The following is a 12,993-nucleotide window of genomic DNA, read 5'->3' as shown; positions in this document are numbered from 1 at the left end:
GGTTAAACCCTTCCTCTGCACCAGACATCGCCACCGCCATCCCCGAAAGTTACAAGATACAAACCAGGACTGAACCAACAAGCACGGAGGCGGAATCACCATCATCTACAGGGACACCATCTGTTGCAAGAGATCCCCTGACGACCGACACTGATAATGGAACACCTCAACTTCCAACTTCGCAGAGACAGAAAAAGCACCAGAGGTACCCATGCATACAGACCACCAGGACCACACCCCAGCTTCTGCAACACCATCCTGGGAACTCATCGCCCCGCAAGCAATCAACTCCAAGCACTACATATTCCTAGGTGATGTCCACCTCGACGACCCCAGTGACGTCAGCTCCACCGACCTCCTGGAAAGCATGAGCAATGGCTTAATTCAGCTCGCCACCGACCCTACCCACATCGCATGACACACACTTGACCCCATCTTCACCTCCAGCAACAGAGTCAGGTACTTCCAAACCACACTACTCACCTGGTCCGACCACCACATCATACACTTTACCATCTCAGGATCCACTACCCTACCACCGTGCACCCCCAGATCCACCAAATAAAGGTATCAGAAGATCAGTAGAATAGAATGACGCTCTCGGCTCCCACCTCCCAGACTCTACACACAACCCTGAACAGGCAGCAAAGAGCTTCTTTCAGTAAATCACAGAATGCACTGATGTCATCAAACCCGCTAAGACAGCAAAGGTCAAAGAACAAAGCAAGCTGGTTCACAGAGGAACTGCACTCCATCAAACACAACTATCAACAACATGAAAAGAAGTGGTGCATCAGCAAAAAAAACATAAGAATGCACTGCTTTCGGGCCCGCTCTTAACCAGTACCATGGCCTCCTGAAAGAAACCAAGAGGAAAACACTAGCAGACTGCTAAAAAGCAGGAGAAAACCACAGCAAAGAGGTTTTTGCCATGTTATAGGAGTTCACCAGTCCTCATCTTTGGGAACAACACTCGCCATGGACGACACATGGTGGCCCACAGAGCTCTGCACACCTCCTGCCCCAACAGACCACACCCACAACCTCAGCATCATTCTGAATAGAAAGCTATCCACGAAGAAACAAGTTGATGCAAGATCTTCAAGTGGCTCCCAGCAAACACCAGAAGGACTGTTACGCATGCCCTCATCACCCGCAGACTGAACTACGGAAACACGCTCGACATCAGAATCACTGCACACCTCCTGAAGAGACTACAGACAATACAGAACTCAGCGGCAATACTCATACTCGATCTCCCCAGAAGGACCCACATCACACCCCATCTCAAGAAACTAGACTAGCTCTCGATTCACAAGAGATACCAGTTCAAGATGCTGATCCACACCTACAGGGCCCTGCACAACGGAGGACCAGCATAGATGAACAAACGCTGACCTTCTACCAACTGACCAGACACCTCCTATCAGCTTCCCTCTTTCTTGCAGACACGATACGGATTCCTTGACCCAACAGCAAAGGACGCTCCTTCTCGCACCTTGCAGCCAAGGCTTGGAACAACCTCCCCCGGCACCTCAGGACCGCACCATCACTCCAGCGATTCAGAAGAGAACTAAAGACCAGCATACAGCTCCAGCACCTCAACAACCTCACGTGTGATTTGCTGCGCTTTGTAAATGTTTGGTGATTGCTAAGCATACTCACGGATAGCAGCCATCTTGGAGTGGTTTTTATCATAAAGCATAACAAAATCAATGCAAGTAGGCAGAGGTGAATGTGCACACAGTCTGCAGCCATTTTTTTTATACTTCATACTAATTTACAGTTTCAAAATAGACAACGGCCATTAACCAATGGAAATTTAATAACAAAGTACGGGTTGGGTGCCACATACTTCATGCAAGCAACCGGGCAGCAGTGGGCCCTTGCTGGAAATGTATTTTAAAAAAGCTAAGAGCATGAAGGGGAAGTGAGAAAGAGCATTAGATGGGCTGGTGAAAACCCAGAAGAAAGAGAGCGTAGGTCAGGCAAGGGCTCGATGGCAGAGGTAAGCTTGGCAAGAATGAGAGGCAGGAGGACAGAGAAATCGCAGATAGAACGAGGTCAGAGAGCCAATCGCCTGTGAGCCATCCTAATGACAGTGTCTAAAGCCAATGCCTACAAGAAGAACAACACAAAAAGCAAACAGTTTTATCCAAAGCCCACTCTAAATATATGTTAAAGTATAACAAATAGGTAAAGCTATCTGTAAGCGCGACCTAAACTCATACAACTGCAATTACGTATACTTATCTTTATGCATTTCAGTTGTGTAGCAACCATGCTAAAATATATCGGTGTGATTTTTTATTTTTTTTTGCATATACATTTGTACTTATTATCTCAAACACGAAAATATAATTGAAGAACTCTTGAATGTCTGGAAGACTGAGAAATATTCCGTAAAATGCCCATATGCGTATTAGTGGGTTTTCTGCAGCGAGCATTTAGTAAACATCGTCACACGAAGGTCAAAAGGAAACAGAGGAGACATCTAGCGTCTCTTAATTACCATACGCCAAGTAAAAGGGCACACATGGCATAAAACGCAATGACCTTGCAGAGTGAAACAACACATAAGCAAAATACGGGGCCTGACACCAGACATCTCACTCAGCTCATTAACTGGCGACCTGTAATGACGGACTCGCAGAGCCTTTCTACCGCTCGAATACCTCACGGAACTGACGCCGCTGCAAGTAATGCCTGCTAACGAGGGAGTATAGCAGAATATTACCCAACACACACAGTGTATTGTGTCATAATTGCATCTGTAGCGCTTCGGAAGCCGAGCGGCTGAAAAGCATATAGAAACAGACGTGCAATGAAAAAATGCTTTCAGAAGACTGACGTTTTACCTTGTAAATATTCCATCCACAACACTAATAGTTGCTTCTTCTGCAGGAACATAGGAGCCGATCTGTGCCATGGCAGTAATCAACGCAACTTGTTTGATGTAGGAGCTCTTGCCACCCATATTGGGGCCAGTAATTATCATGGCTCTCTCTTTGTCCCCCTAGAACAATAAAGAAACTTACCTAAGAAAAGTAGGAACACAAATAAATACAGATTCTGTTCAAGTTACCTTGGGTTGAAAAAAGCAGGGGCACAAAAAAAAGAGTGATAAGCAATATGACCAATCAAAACGGGAATGATTGGCTTCGGTAAATTATTCATGCTTTTGAACAGAGCGGAGACACAATAGTATCTTCTGGGCATTAGGATGCAACAATGCCTAAATATGGCGATCCAGTTCCAAGATTACAGTAAATGTTTTCATTAGGTTGTGTTTTTTTTCTGTTGAAACTGGAGCAGGCCTAGAACTCAGATAAAGGCCAAGTTTTCAACTGGCAACTTCAGGACCCCCAGAAAGCAGCGCAGAGCCCGGACCTCTACGGGAGTTGCAGGTGCAGCCCCTTTCACTACGGTACTAAAAAGGGTAAACAGATACAGCCCCCTCCATTAGGAGGGGGCCGGAGTATTCCCTGCCCCTGATTTCAGTTACCTGGGTCCGGGTAAATTCACGCGCGGGCGAATAACTGGAGGGAGAGGGGAGAGGGAGTGTGTGTGTGTGTGTGTGTGTGTGTGTGTGTGTGTGTGTGTGTGTGTGTGTGTGTGTGTGTGTGTGTGTGTGTGTGTGTATATATGTATATATATATATGTATGTATAAAACCGTGGCATTGGATTCTCACCTGTTTTGCCCTGGTTTTCAAAAGGAGTCCAAATCTCCTTGTGAATCACCATTCATAATTCCGATGAGACTGATAACTCTTGTTACTGTGCTAATCGGAATTAACCAGCTACATGTAATGGACCCAGGTTGTGCTGGAATTTGAAAAAACAATACTACCGTAACCTTTAAATTGTCGGTCAAGGTGGCAGAGGAACAGGGGTGGAGTCACAAGGGGTGGAGCTTGAAAAGCAGAGTTTGACAGTCAACTAATTCATTTATTTTAAAACATCTAATGCAAAGATTGGTCTGGTAATATAGGTGACTTCAAACAACAACCATGTTTCCTTACCCTCAGTGGGACCTGAGAGAACAGATTGAGAACAGGGTATGCTATCAATTCCTTGCTTTTCATAATATAATCAAAACAGATTCCCCACTCAAAATTATCCAAATACATCACATTCTAAGGGAGAATACATATCTTAAACTCCAACAATAGCTAACCTCTAATTAGTCAAGAACAAATTTCTAAAATACACCTACCCATTAAAATACCTGCGTCCCTGGTATCATACTGTATCTGCCAGGGCAACAGACTAAACTCCATATCCACCCACCTGTGTGTGTTGCAAAAAGGGATGTGATATCTCTTCCCACCAGAGTCTTCTCATGTGCCCTTCAAGATCCTCACTCCTTATTAAGTAAAGTTCAAACTACTCATATTGTCCAAAGATTCAAACTGTCCAATCACATCAACCGCCTAAGCCACAGCCACCCGACATCAATCAGCACTTTCCAGACCAGAAGAGGACAACGGCATTAGAAATCAAACACAATATTTGGCAGATAGAGTATGGCACCACAGACCAGGGTATTTTTATGGGGAGATGAATTTTTGATCTTTGTTCTTGGATAGTTAGAGGTTAGCTATTGTTAAGGTTTAAGAAATGTATTCTCACTTAAAATTTGATGGATTTGGATTTTTTTTTTCAAATGTTTGAAATAAATGTATGATAGGTATTTTAAGTTACAAGTTACAATATCAGCATGATATATATTGCATAATGTACAAGTTAATTACCTTCGGTAGTGATATATTTGGTAGAGACATATTCTAGTTGCAGATTCCTTACCTTAGAATTTCCCCCAGGCGTCAGACTGGACCCGGAGATTTTTCTTCGAGCAGTACCTCCGCGCGCGCAGTCAGGAGCGTTGGTTGACTCCGCGGGTGTCGTTGGCATCATGATGACGTCACGGTCGTATATAGGTGCCACCCCTGCACGCTGACATCAGTTTCTTTTCACGACTTTCCACGCCAGTAGCACGGAGCCATGAAGAACATAGAGTGGTGCGCCAAAACTAGGGCCCTTAAGGGGAAGTTCCTGTCCCTAGAAATTAGTTTGCAGTGCGGGAAGGATGGGCGGGTCGGTAAGGAATCTGCAACTAGAATATGTCTCTACCAGATATATCTTTACCGAAGATAAGTGTAGGAAGTTGGCTCTGTATATACTATCTCAAAGTGAGAGAAAGTGTGCAGAGTCCAAGGGGTCCGCTTAGAGGTTGATAGTGGCAAAATTAGATAATTCTAATGCTCTGTTTTGTGGTAGTGGTCGAGCAGTAGGCTTATCAGAGGGTAGTGTTAAGCATTTGTTGTACACCCACAGGCAATAAATGAGGAACACACACTCAAAGACTCAACTCCAGGTCAATAGTTTTTATATAGAAAAATAACTTTTCTTAATTTATTTTAGAACCACAAGATTCAAGATTTGAGGTAAGTACATAAAATGCAAGGTACTTCACACAGGTAAGTATAGAACTTTGAGGGGAGGACACAACAGGCACACAAAACACACCCTCAGTGACACAGGGACGACCGGGTGCAGTGTGCAAAGTAGGCGTCGGGTTTGCTATTGAAAGCAATGGAGGGACCCCGGGATTACTTAGGCAATGCAGGCAGGACACAGGGGGGCTTCTCGGGCCAGCCACCGACTGGGCTAGGAAGAGAATAAATATCAAAAACTACAATGCCCCCAGGGGAATTAAATTATTTACATGTATCCTAAAAGCGCATAGGTGAACATACAGAAGAAGAATAAATCATTTTATTAGTTAACAAATCAATATAAAAACATAACTCTATACACATTTCATAGGAAACAACCCATCTCAAAAAGGAAAGACAAACCAAAGTGATGAAAAAGTGCTTGTGATAAATAGCAAGAAAAAGGTAATAAATATCCCAAACATCCAAAAACTAAATAAAGATAAAAAAACAGCTGGTTGGTTCTATGTTCACTGCACTGAATCAATGTCCAATCATCAAAGAGTCTAAATCTCTTTCTGGAGTCCTTCCTTACTATCCTACGCAGAAACCAATCCAAACTGAGATATGTATACGTCGACGTTTCGACTCCTCTATATCCTGGGACAAATCACTGCTCCACACTGGGTCTTCTTCAGGACTAACTGATGGGAGTCCCCTGTTACATCTCCTGACACTTTAACTTGTTATGTATTCGTATTCTTCAAACAGCTGAATCTATTTGTATTTCAATCCAGATATTTCCTATAGGTGCCATCTCAAAACATTCATCCAATGTCAATCTCCGGTGAAGTTAATTTCCGACACAGAGAGCGTCTCCCGATCGCTAATTACTTACCTTTTTCTTGCTATTTATCACGAGCACTTTTTCATCACTTTGGTTTGTCTTTCCTTTTTGAGATGGGTTGTTTTCTATGAAATGTGTAATAGAGTTATGTTTTTATATTGATTTGCTAACGAATAAAATGATTTATTCTTCTTCTGTATGTTCACCTATGCGCTTTTAGGATATATGTAAATAATTTAATTCCCCTGGGGGCATTGTAGTTTTTGATATTTAGTCTCTACCCAGCCCCGTGGGGTATATGGGTTACCCTCTGTGGTTTATAGGTGGGCTAGGAAGAGGGCCACCTGCTGGTCACTCCTGCACTGGAGAGTGGTCCCTCTCAGTCCCGGGGGCTGGGGGTGCAGTACTTGGTCCAGGCATCGGGTTCCTTGTTACCGGGCAGTCGTGGTCAGGGGGAGCCTCTGGATCCTCCCAGCAGGCGTCGCTGTGGGGATGCAGGGGGGGGTCGACTCAGGTTACTCACGTGCTGTAACAAAAGACATGAGCCTTTGAGGCTCACCGCCAGGTGTTACAGTTCCTGCAGGGGGAGGTGAGAAGCACCTCCACCCAGTACAAGCTTTGTTCCTGGCCACAGAGTGACAAAGGCACTCACCCCATGTGGCCTGCAACTCGTCTGGTTGTGGCAGGCTGGCAGAAACTGGTCAGCCTAGCACTAGGAGTCGGACTGGTAATCAGGGGGGCATCTCTAAGATGCCCTCTGGGTGTATTTTACAATAAATCCCACACTGGCATCAGTGTGCATTTAGTGTGCTGAGAAGTTTGATACCAAACTTCCCAGATTTCAGTGTAGCCATTATGGAAGTGTGGAGTTCGTGTTTGACAAACTCCCAGACCATATACTCTTTATGGCTACCCTGCACTTACAATGTCTAAGGTTTTGCTTAGACACTGCAGGGGCATAATGCTCATGCACATATGCCCTCACCTGTGGTATAGTGCACCCTGCCTTAGGGCTGTAAGGCCTGCTAGAGGGGTGACTTACCTATGCCACAGGCAGTGAGAGGTGGGTATAGCACTCTGAGGGGAGTGCCATGTCGACTTGGTAATTTTCTCCCCACCAGCACACACAAGCTGTGAGGCAGTGTGCATGTGCTGAGTGAGGGGTCCCCAGGGTGGTATAAGACATGCTCCAGCCCTTAGAGACCTTCCCTGGCATCAGGGCCCTTGGTACCAGGGGTACCATTTACAAGGGACTTATCTGTGTGCCAGGGCTGTGCCAATTGTGGGAACAAAGGTACAGTTTAGGGAAAGAACACTGGTGCTGGGGCCTGGTTGGCAGGGTCCCAGCACACTTTCAAATCATAACTGGCATCAACTAAAGGAAAAAGTCAGAGGGTAACCATGGCAAGGAAGGCATTTCCCTACAGTAAGTAACTTGTATATCGGATAGAGACTTCTAGGGTCTACTTGTCACAAGGACAAAATAAATATGAAAACTGTTCTCCTTGACCCCAAATAATATGTACTGGGCATCGGGCTATGGGAATTTCACACCCTTGCAACACAATATCATGGCTCCCGCTTTATTGGATTTCTAAGAAGGATTGTATTTTCATATGCTAACGCTTTCAAGAAATGTTTCAATATTAATTGATTTTCAAACACTTGAAGACATTTCTTTTTTCTTCCTTAGCACTCCCTTTTATGTATGGGTTTTGTTATTGAGTATATTGTCTCTGAGCAATAGGACCATAGGTAGTTAGAGGGGGGGATTTTCATACTTTAAGCACTGACACCTGAGCAGCTGCTTCTTGTCCAATATTGCTCTTCCTGTGTTTTTTTTGTAATTCATTAATTTAGAACCATATTAATTTTTTTTCTCAATCTGTTGCTCTTCTAAGATTGAAAAAAAGGGTTCATTTGGTAAGTAATCAAGTCTTGTTAGTATAGACAACCCCTGTATTACCTTCTATATCCTGACTTTGTGTTTGATAAGGCCTTTCACTCCTAATGTTATACACGATTCCTACACTTTATAACCACCTTTGTCTTATATAACATTTCCTGTACATTGATGTACACACTTGTATGATTTGTTGTGCTGTGCTTGTGAAGTAAAGGTCTATCAAACCCAACACTGGGAAGAGATAAAGCTTGCATTCTTATAGTACAAGCACATCTCTTATATGGGAGGCTCAACAAAGCTAAAAACTTGCCTTCAATAGTTTGGCTAGAGTACTTGTGAATTGATAAGCTATGTGCCTTTGTTTCCTCCCATTGCATTGGCATTTAGTTGTTAGGCTTCAGGAGGCTCCCAGACAGGATGATAGCTAAACAAAAGACAGGATGGGAGCCCTTTAAAACAAAACTTTCTTTGTTCCCAGCTAGAAGTGAAAATCAGAAAGCCCCCTCCCCGCATGGATGTTGCTGCTCCAAACAGAAAGGAGAAAATGTGCAGGTGCTGCTGAATTATATCCTGTGTTGGAAAATGGGGCCAGGACAAATTCATCATGGTTCCCTGTGTGGAAAAAGCCACAGGAACAGGGATCCGGTGGGATTCCCCTACTTTCCAGCACTGTACTCAGAGTATTACGTATCTCTCTCACCTGGTCCCAAAACGTCCTGCTTAGCTCTTGGTGTCTTGGAGTGCACAGTAATGTAATTTTTAGCACCTCTTCACCAGCTTTTTAGAAATGACCATACACCTGGTCTCAGCACTAGCTGCAACTTTACGAAGGTTATTTCACCTTTTAACTAAAGAAAAACAGACTCATTTGATTGATCAACATATAACAATGATTAGAATGTAACCAATATGTAATTATGCCTTTCTAGTTTCAGTTTAAAACTATAAACACAATAAATCCCACTAAAAGGTAAATATCATTTAATACTATGAACCAGTTTTTCCCAAACTGTGGGTCCTGAGCCTATTTTTGGTGGGTTGGGAAAGTCCAAGCAAAAAAGGCCTTTAAATTATGGGTTTATCTTGACACATTTGTGAAGCTTCAACGACAGAGGTCAAATGCCAGGCTATGTCTCCTGACAAGTTGCTACCTATTCTTTTAACATGGGATTGGTGTTTTCTTTCTATGACTGTAAAGTAAGAGGAGTTTTAAGGTGAATTATGAGACAATCTTAGGAAGTCTTTTTTGCAACATTCAACAAAATATAATTTAATGTAATTAACTGTATGAATTCATCAGTTAGGAAAGCAAAAATGAAGTACATTTTTTGTAATTCTGAAACGTGCTGGAAACAGAGTTTTTAATATGCTAAAAACAAATTGAAAACAATTTAATTTGTAATGCAGAAATTATAAACATTCACAGCCCCATTTCATCACATTATCATTTGAGTGCTGTTTGCTATATACTTTTATCATTAAAGGTGTTCAAAGTTAGTGGCCATTTCAATGGAAAGTGTGTTGTCTGTAAATGACAGTGCTCTATAGCACGATGCATTAGGTACATTAGAAAATCAGCCTCCTCATGTTCATTAAAGGTTGGTGGGTAATGAGTGTTTGACGTTCTAAAAAGTGGGTTGTGTTTCTAGACCATCTGGGAAGCACTAGTGTGAACTATAAATTTCCTGCACTGCTTTGCATTATTTCCCCCTCGCAGGGCAGAATGGACATATGAGGTAAGTTTTGAAACAGCTGCAAATGCATACAAATTGAGTGGAATGAGAAAGAGAAGGTAGTTTTTTTTCGTTTGAAGGGGTTATCAGGACGTGGCTCTCTTGTAGAAGACGCTACAACATACATGTGCTCGAGTTTTGATGATTAACAATGTCACTACTAGCTGAGTGGTCAAGAAAGCGGAGCTCCTTAATTGACCTCTGCATTAATTTCCCCGTGATACGATTGTAATCCTGTGTATCGTCAAGGCTATCATAATTTGAGACTACACAGCACCCCGGGCCGGAGGGGAACAGGGACTGAGTAATGCGAATGAATGACTGGCGCCATCGGAGGCCTGCGATTGGTGTGCTCTGCAACAGCCGAGGTGCGGTGAAGAGGGCCGAGAGAGCCTGCAAGTGTTGGAGGCCACCCCAGCAGTGGGCGTTGTTCCGGCTTAAAGCTCTACCTCGCCAGGAATATTACAACTGGCCAAACTTGGGGGGAAGGGGGTTGGAGGAGGGGTTTCCTTCTGAGTGTCACAACGGTGGAAGATTGGACCACAGCACTAGCTTGGAGTAGACTGGGGCGCAAACAGAAACGGAACTCAATAAACTGGGTACCCGAGGCAGCGTCCGCAGCTGGCTGACACCAAAGATGAGCTCAGAACACTACCAGCACTCCAACCCCCCCTCACGGACAGCGAGGGGAACGGATTGGAAGGGCTGAAGAGGCCCGAGACGGCAGAGGAGACATATCCATACATGGGGCCGGCTGGGGGCGGAAATACATGGCCTCCATCTAACACAGACTAATGCAAAGGGGGCCGGCTGACGTCGGGTTTGCTATTGAAAGCAATGGAGGGACCCTGGGATTACTTAGGCAATGCAGGGTGGTCCCAGTCCAACACTAGGCCCAGTAGTACCTACTGGCTCTGGGGGCTAGTCCGGGCCCCCCAGAGAACTGGGATAACGTGGGGGCAGACCTCCAACGCTGCGAGTGCCTAAATTTGCTGAGCTGTCCCTAGGGGCTCACGATACTAAGCAATGGCAATGCCACTGCTACATCAACCCATGAAACTCAGCGGTGTGGTCCCCTGAACAGAGAGGGAGCTAACCCCAGGAGTAAACACCAGTGTGAGATCCGACAGGTTCTTACTATGTGGCTTAGACCTGGAGACGAGCGATAACCCTTGCTCAAATCAGCCATACAATTGGACTTCTGACAGCTGGTAAGCTCAGACACAGATGTCATGGTCAAGGACAAAGATAAAGACCCTAAGTCCTTCAAGCAGGGCAAGACAGACCGCTATGGGAAAACGGCGGCACCCATGGTGGGGACCGAACTGGCCGGCAGAATGTGCCAGATAATGTAGCCCTGTTACAAGCAATCCAATCTTCCTGAGAGGCTCTGGAAGGGATGATCGGAGGGGTAAGGTCAGATATATCCCTCATACTTCAAGACCTACGGAATGTACCCAAACGAGTTACCAAGGTAGAGACTAGGATCTCGGAGATGGAAGATGTGACACACTGTCTCAGAAAGGAAGTTTCGGAGCTCAAAGCCATAGCTAAAGATCTGCACTGGAGTCTCGAAGATGCGGAAAATCGTAATTTATGCCTTGTGGGTCTCAGAGTGGGCAGAGGGCCCCAATGCTAGGGCATTCCTAACCAAGTGGCTGAGGGACTCGCTCCTCCTGGAACAGTTCTACTCTTGCTTCACTATACAGGATGCCCACAGGGCATTGAGAGCCCGGCCTACCCCGGGTGCTCCCCACGTCCAATAACACACAATGTAGAAAGCTGGCTCTGTATATACTATACCAAAGTAAGGTATAGTGTGTACAGAGTCCAGTGGATCCCCAGAGGCTTTACAGCAGCTAAAGTAGATAATACTAATACTAATGCTCTCTTTTGTGGTAGTGTGGTCGAGCAGTTAAGCTCATTAGAGGGTGGTGCTAAGCATTTGTTGTACACACACACAGTGAAGAAATGAGGCCCACACTCAATGACTAACTCCAGGCCAATGTTTTATGTATCAAAAAACATACTTTGTTACTTTATTTCTAGAACCAAAAGAATCTTTGTTGCAGATAAGTACAGTTTCAAGAATGTATTACTTTCAAGTATCAAATGCACTTGACAGGTAAAATAGTTTACAGGTAAGTAATACTTTTTATTTTCAAAAGTGCAATTTCTCATAGAATGCAATGCAATCCTAGGGGAGGAAAAGTTAAAAAGAATTTGCAGCTTAGTACTCAACTTACGATCCCAGTCTTTGGGGATTAAGGTGTGCATAGGGAAAAGTTTAGGAAGACACCAAGGGGGCACCACCAGCAACACGGGACCGCCCAGGAGCAGAGGTCAAAGTTGGTGTTGGGTGCCCAATGGAATCCTATGGAGACAGGGGGCGCTCAGAAAGAACCAACTTGAAGGTCAGTACCGGTCAGTACCGGCAACCTCAGGGCATAGACCTAAGTGGTTTAGATCAGCACCAGGGGGTGGGGGCACAAGTCAGCACCAAACACACACCCTCAGCGGCACAGGGGCGGCTGGGTGCAGGGTGTAAATACAGCAGTGGGCGCCCAATTATTTTCAATGCAGGAGCCCTGGGGGTCACAAAGATGCTGCAGGCGTTGTCCAGGAAGTCAACTGAGGAAAAACAGCTACTCGACAGGTAAGTAGAGGGCCCACTGGACGTTGCTGGACCATAGTTGGGTTCCCCAAGGCCACTTGGACACAGGCGTGGGTGCAGAGTGGGCAGGACTCGCGGATCCGGGGCGACTCTGGAATCCTTCTTGAAGGTTTCTTTATGGACAAGGATGCTGTCCTCAGGAGATCCTGGTCCTTGGGTAGGCAGGCAGTCCTCACATTCCTAACCCTGTTGGCTAATATCCTCCAAAGTAAGATGGAGGATTCTGCCAAGAAAGATTCACCTCAGCTCTGGGCACCCTAGGGGTGGTCCTAGCTGGGATGGGCACACCGCTTAGTGTTTACTAATTTTCCTGGTGGGCATGCCGCCAAAAGTGAGGGTTGGTCCAGGGGGTGGGCATCTTCCACTAGCTGGAGTGCCCTGGGGCAGTGTATCA

General features: G+C 45.0%; 1 protein-coding gene across 3 annotated transcripts in view; it reads right to left on the bottom strand.

Annotated features, from left to right (window-relative positions):
* The window catches only part of MSH3 (mutS homolog 3), a 1,766,808-nt gene that overhangs the window by 396,163 nt on the left and 1,357,652 nt on the right, over positions 1–12,993 (bottom strand). For all 3 annotated transcript variants that reach the window (XM_069224514.1, XM_069224522.1, XM_069224532.1), the window contains one exon: positions 2,859–3,016. In XM_069224514.1, the coding sequence (XP_069080615.1) occupies positions 2,859–3,016 (158 nt within the window). The remainder of the gene's footprint in view (positions 1–2,858; positions 3,017–12,993) is intronic.

The sequence above is a fragment of the Pleurodeles waltl genome, chromosome 1_1, assembly GCF_031143425.1.
Source record: "Pleurodeles waltl isolate 20211129_DDA chromosome 1_1, aPleWal1.hap1.20221129, whole genome shotgun sequence".
Lineage (NCBI taxonomy): Eukaryota > Metazoa > Chordata > Amphibia > Caudata > Salamandridae > Pleurodeles > Pleurodeles waltl.
The sequence above is the reverse complement of the archived record's forward strand: the minus strand, read 5'-3'. Positions and strand labels throughout refer to the sequence as shown.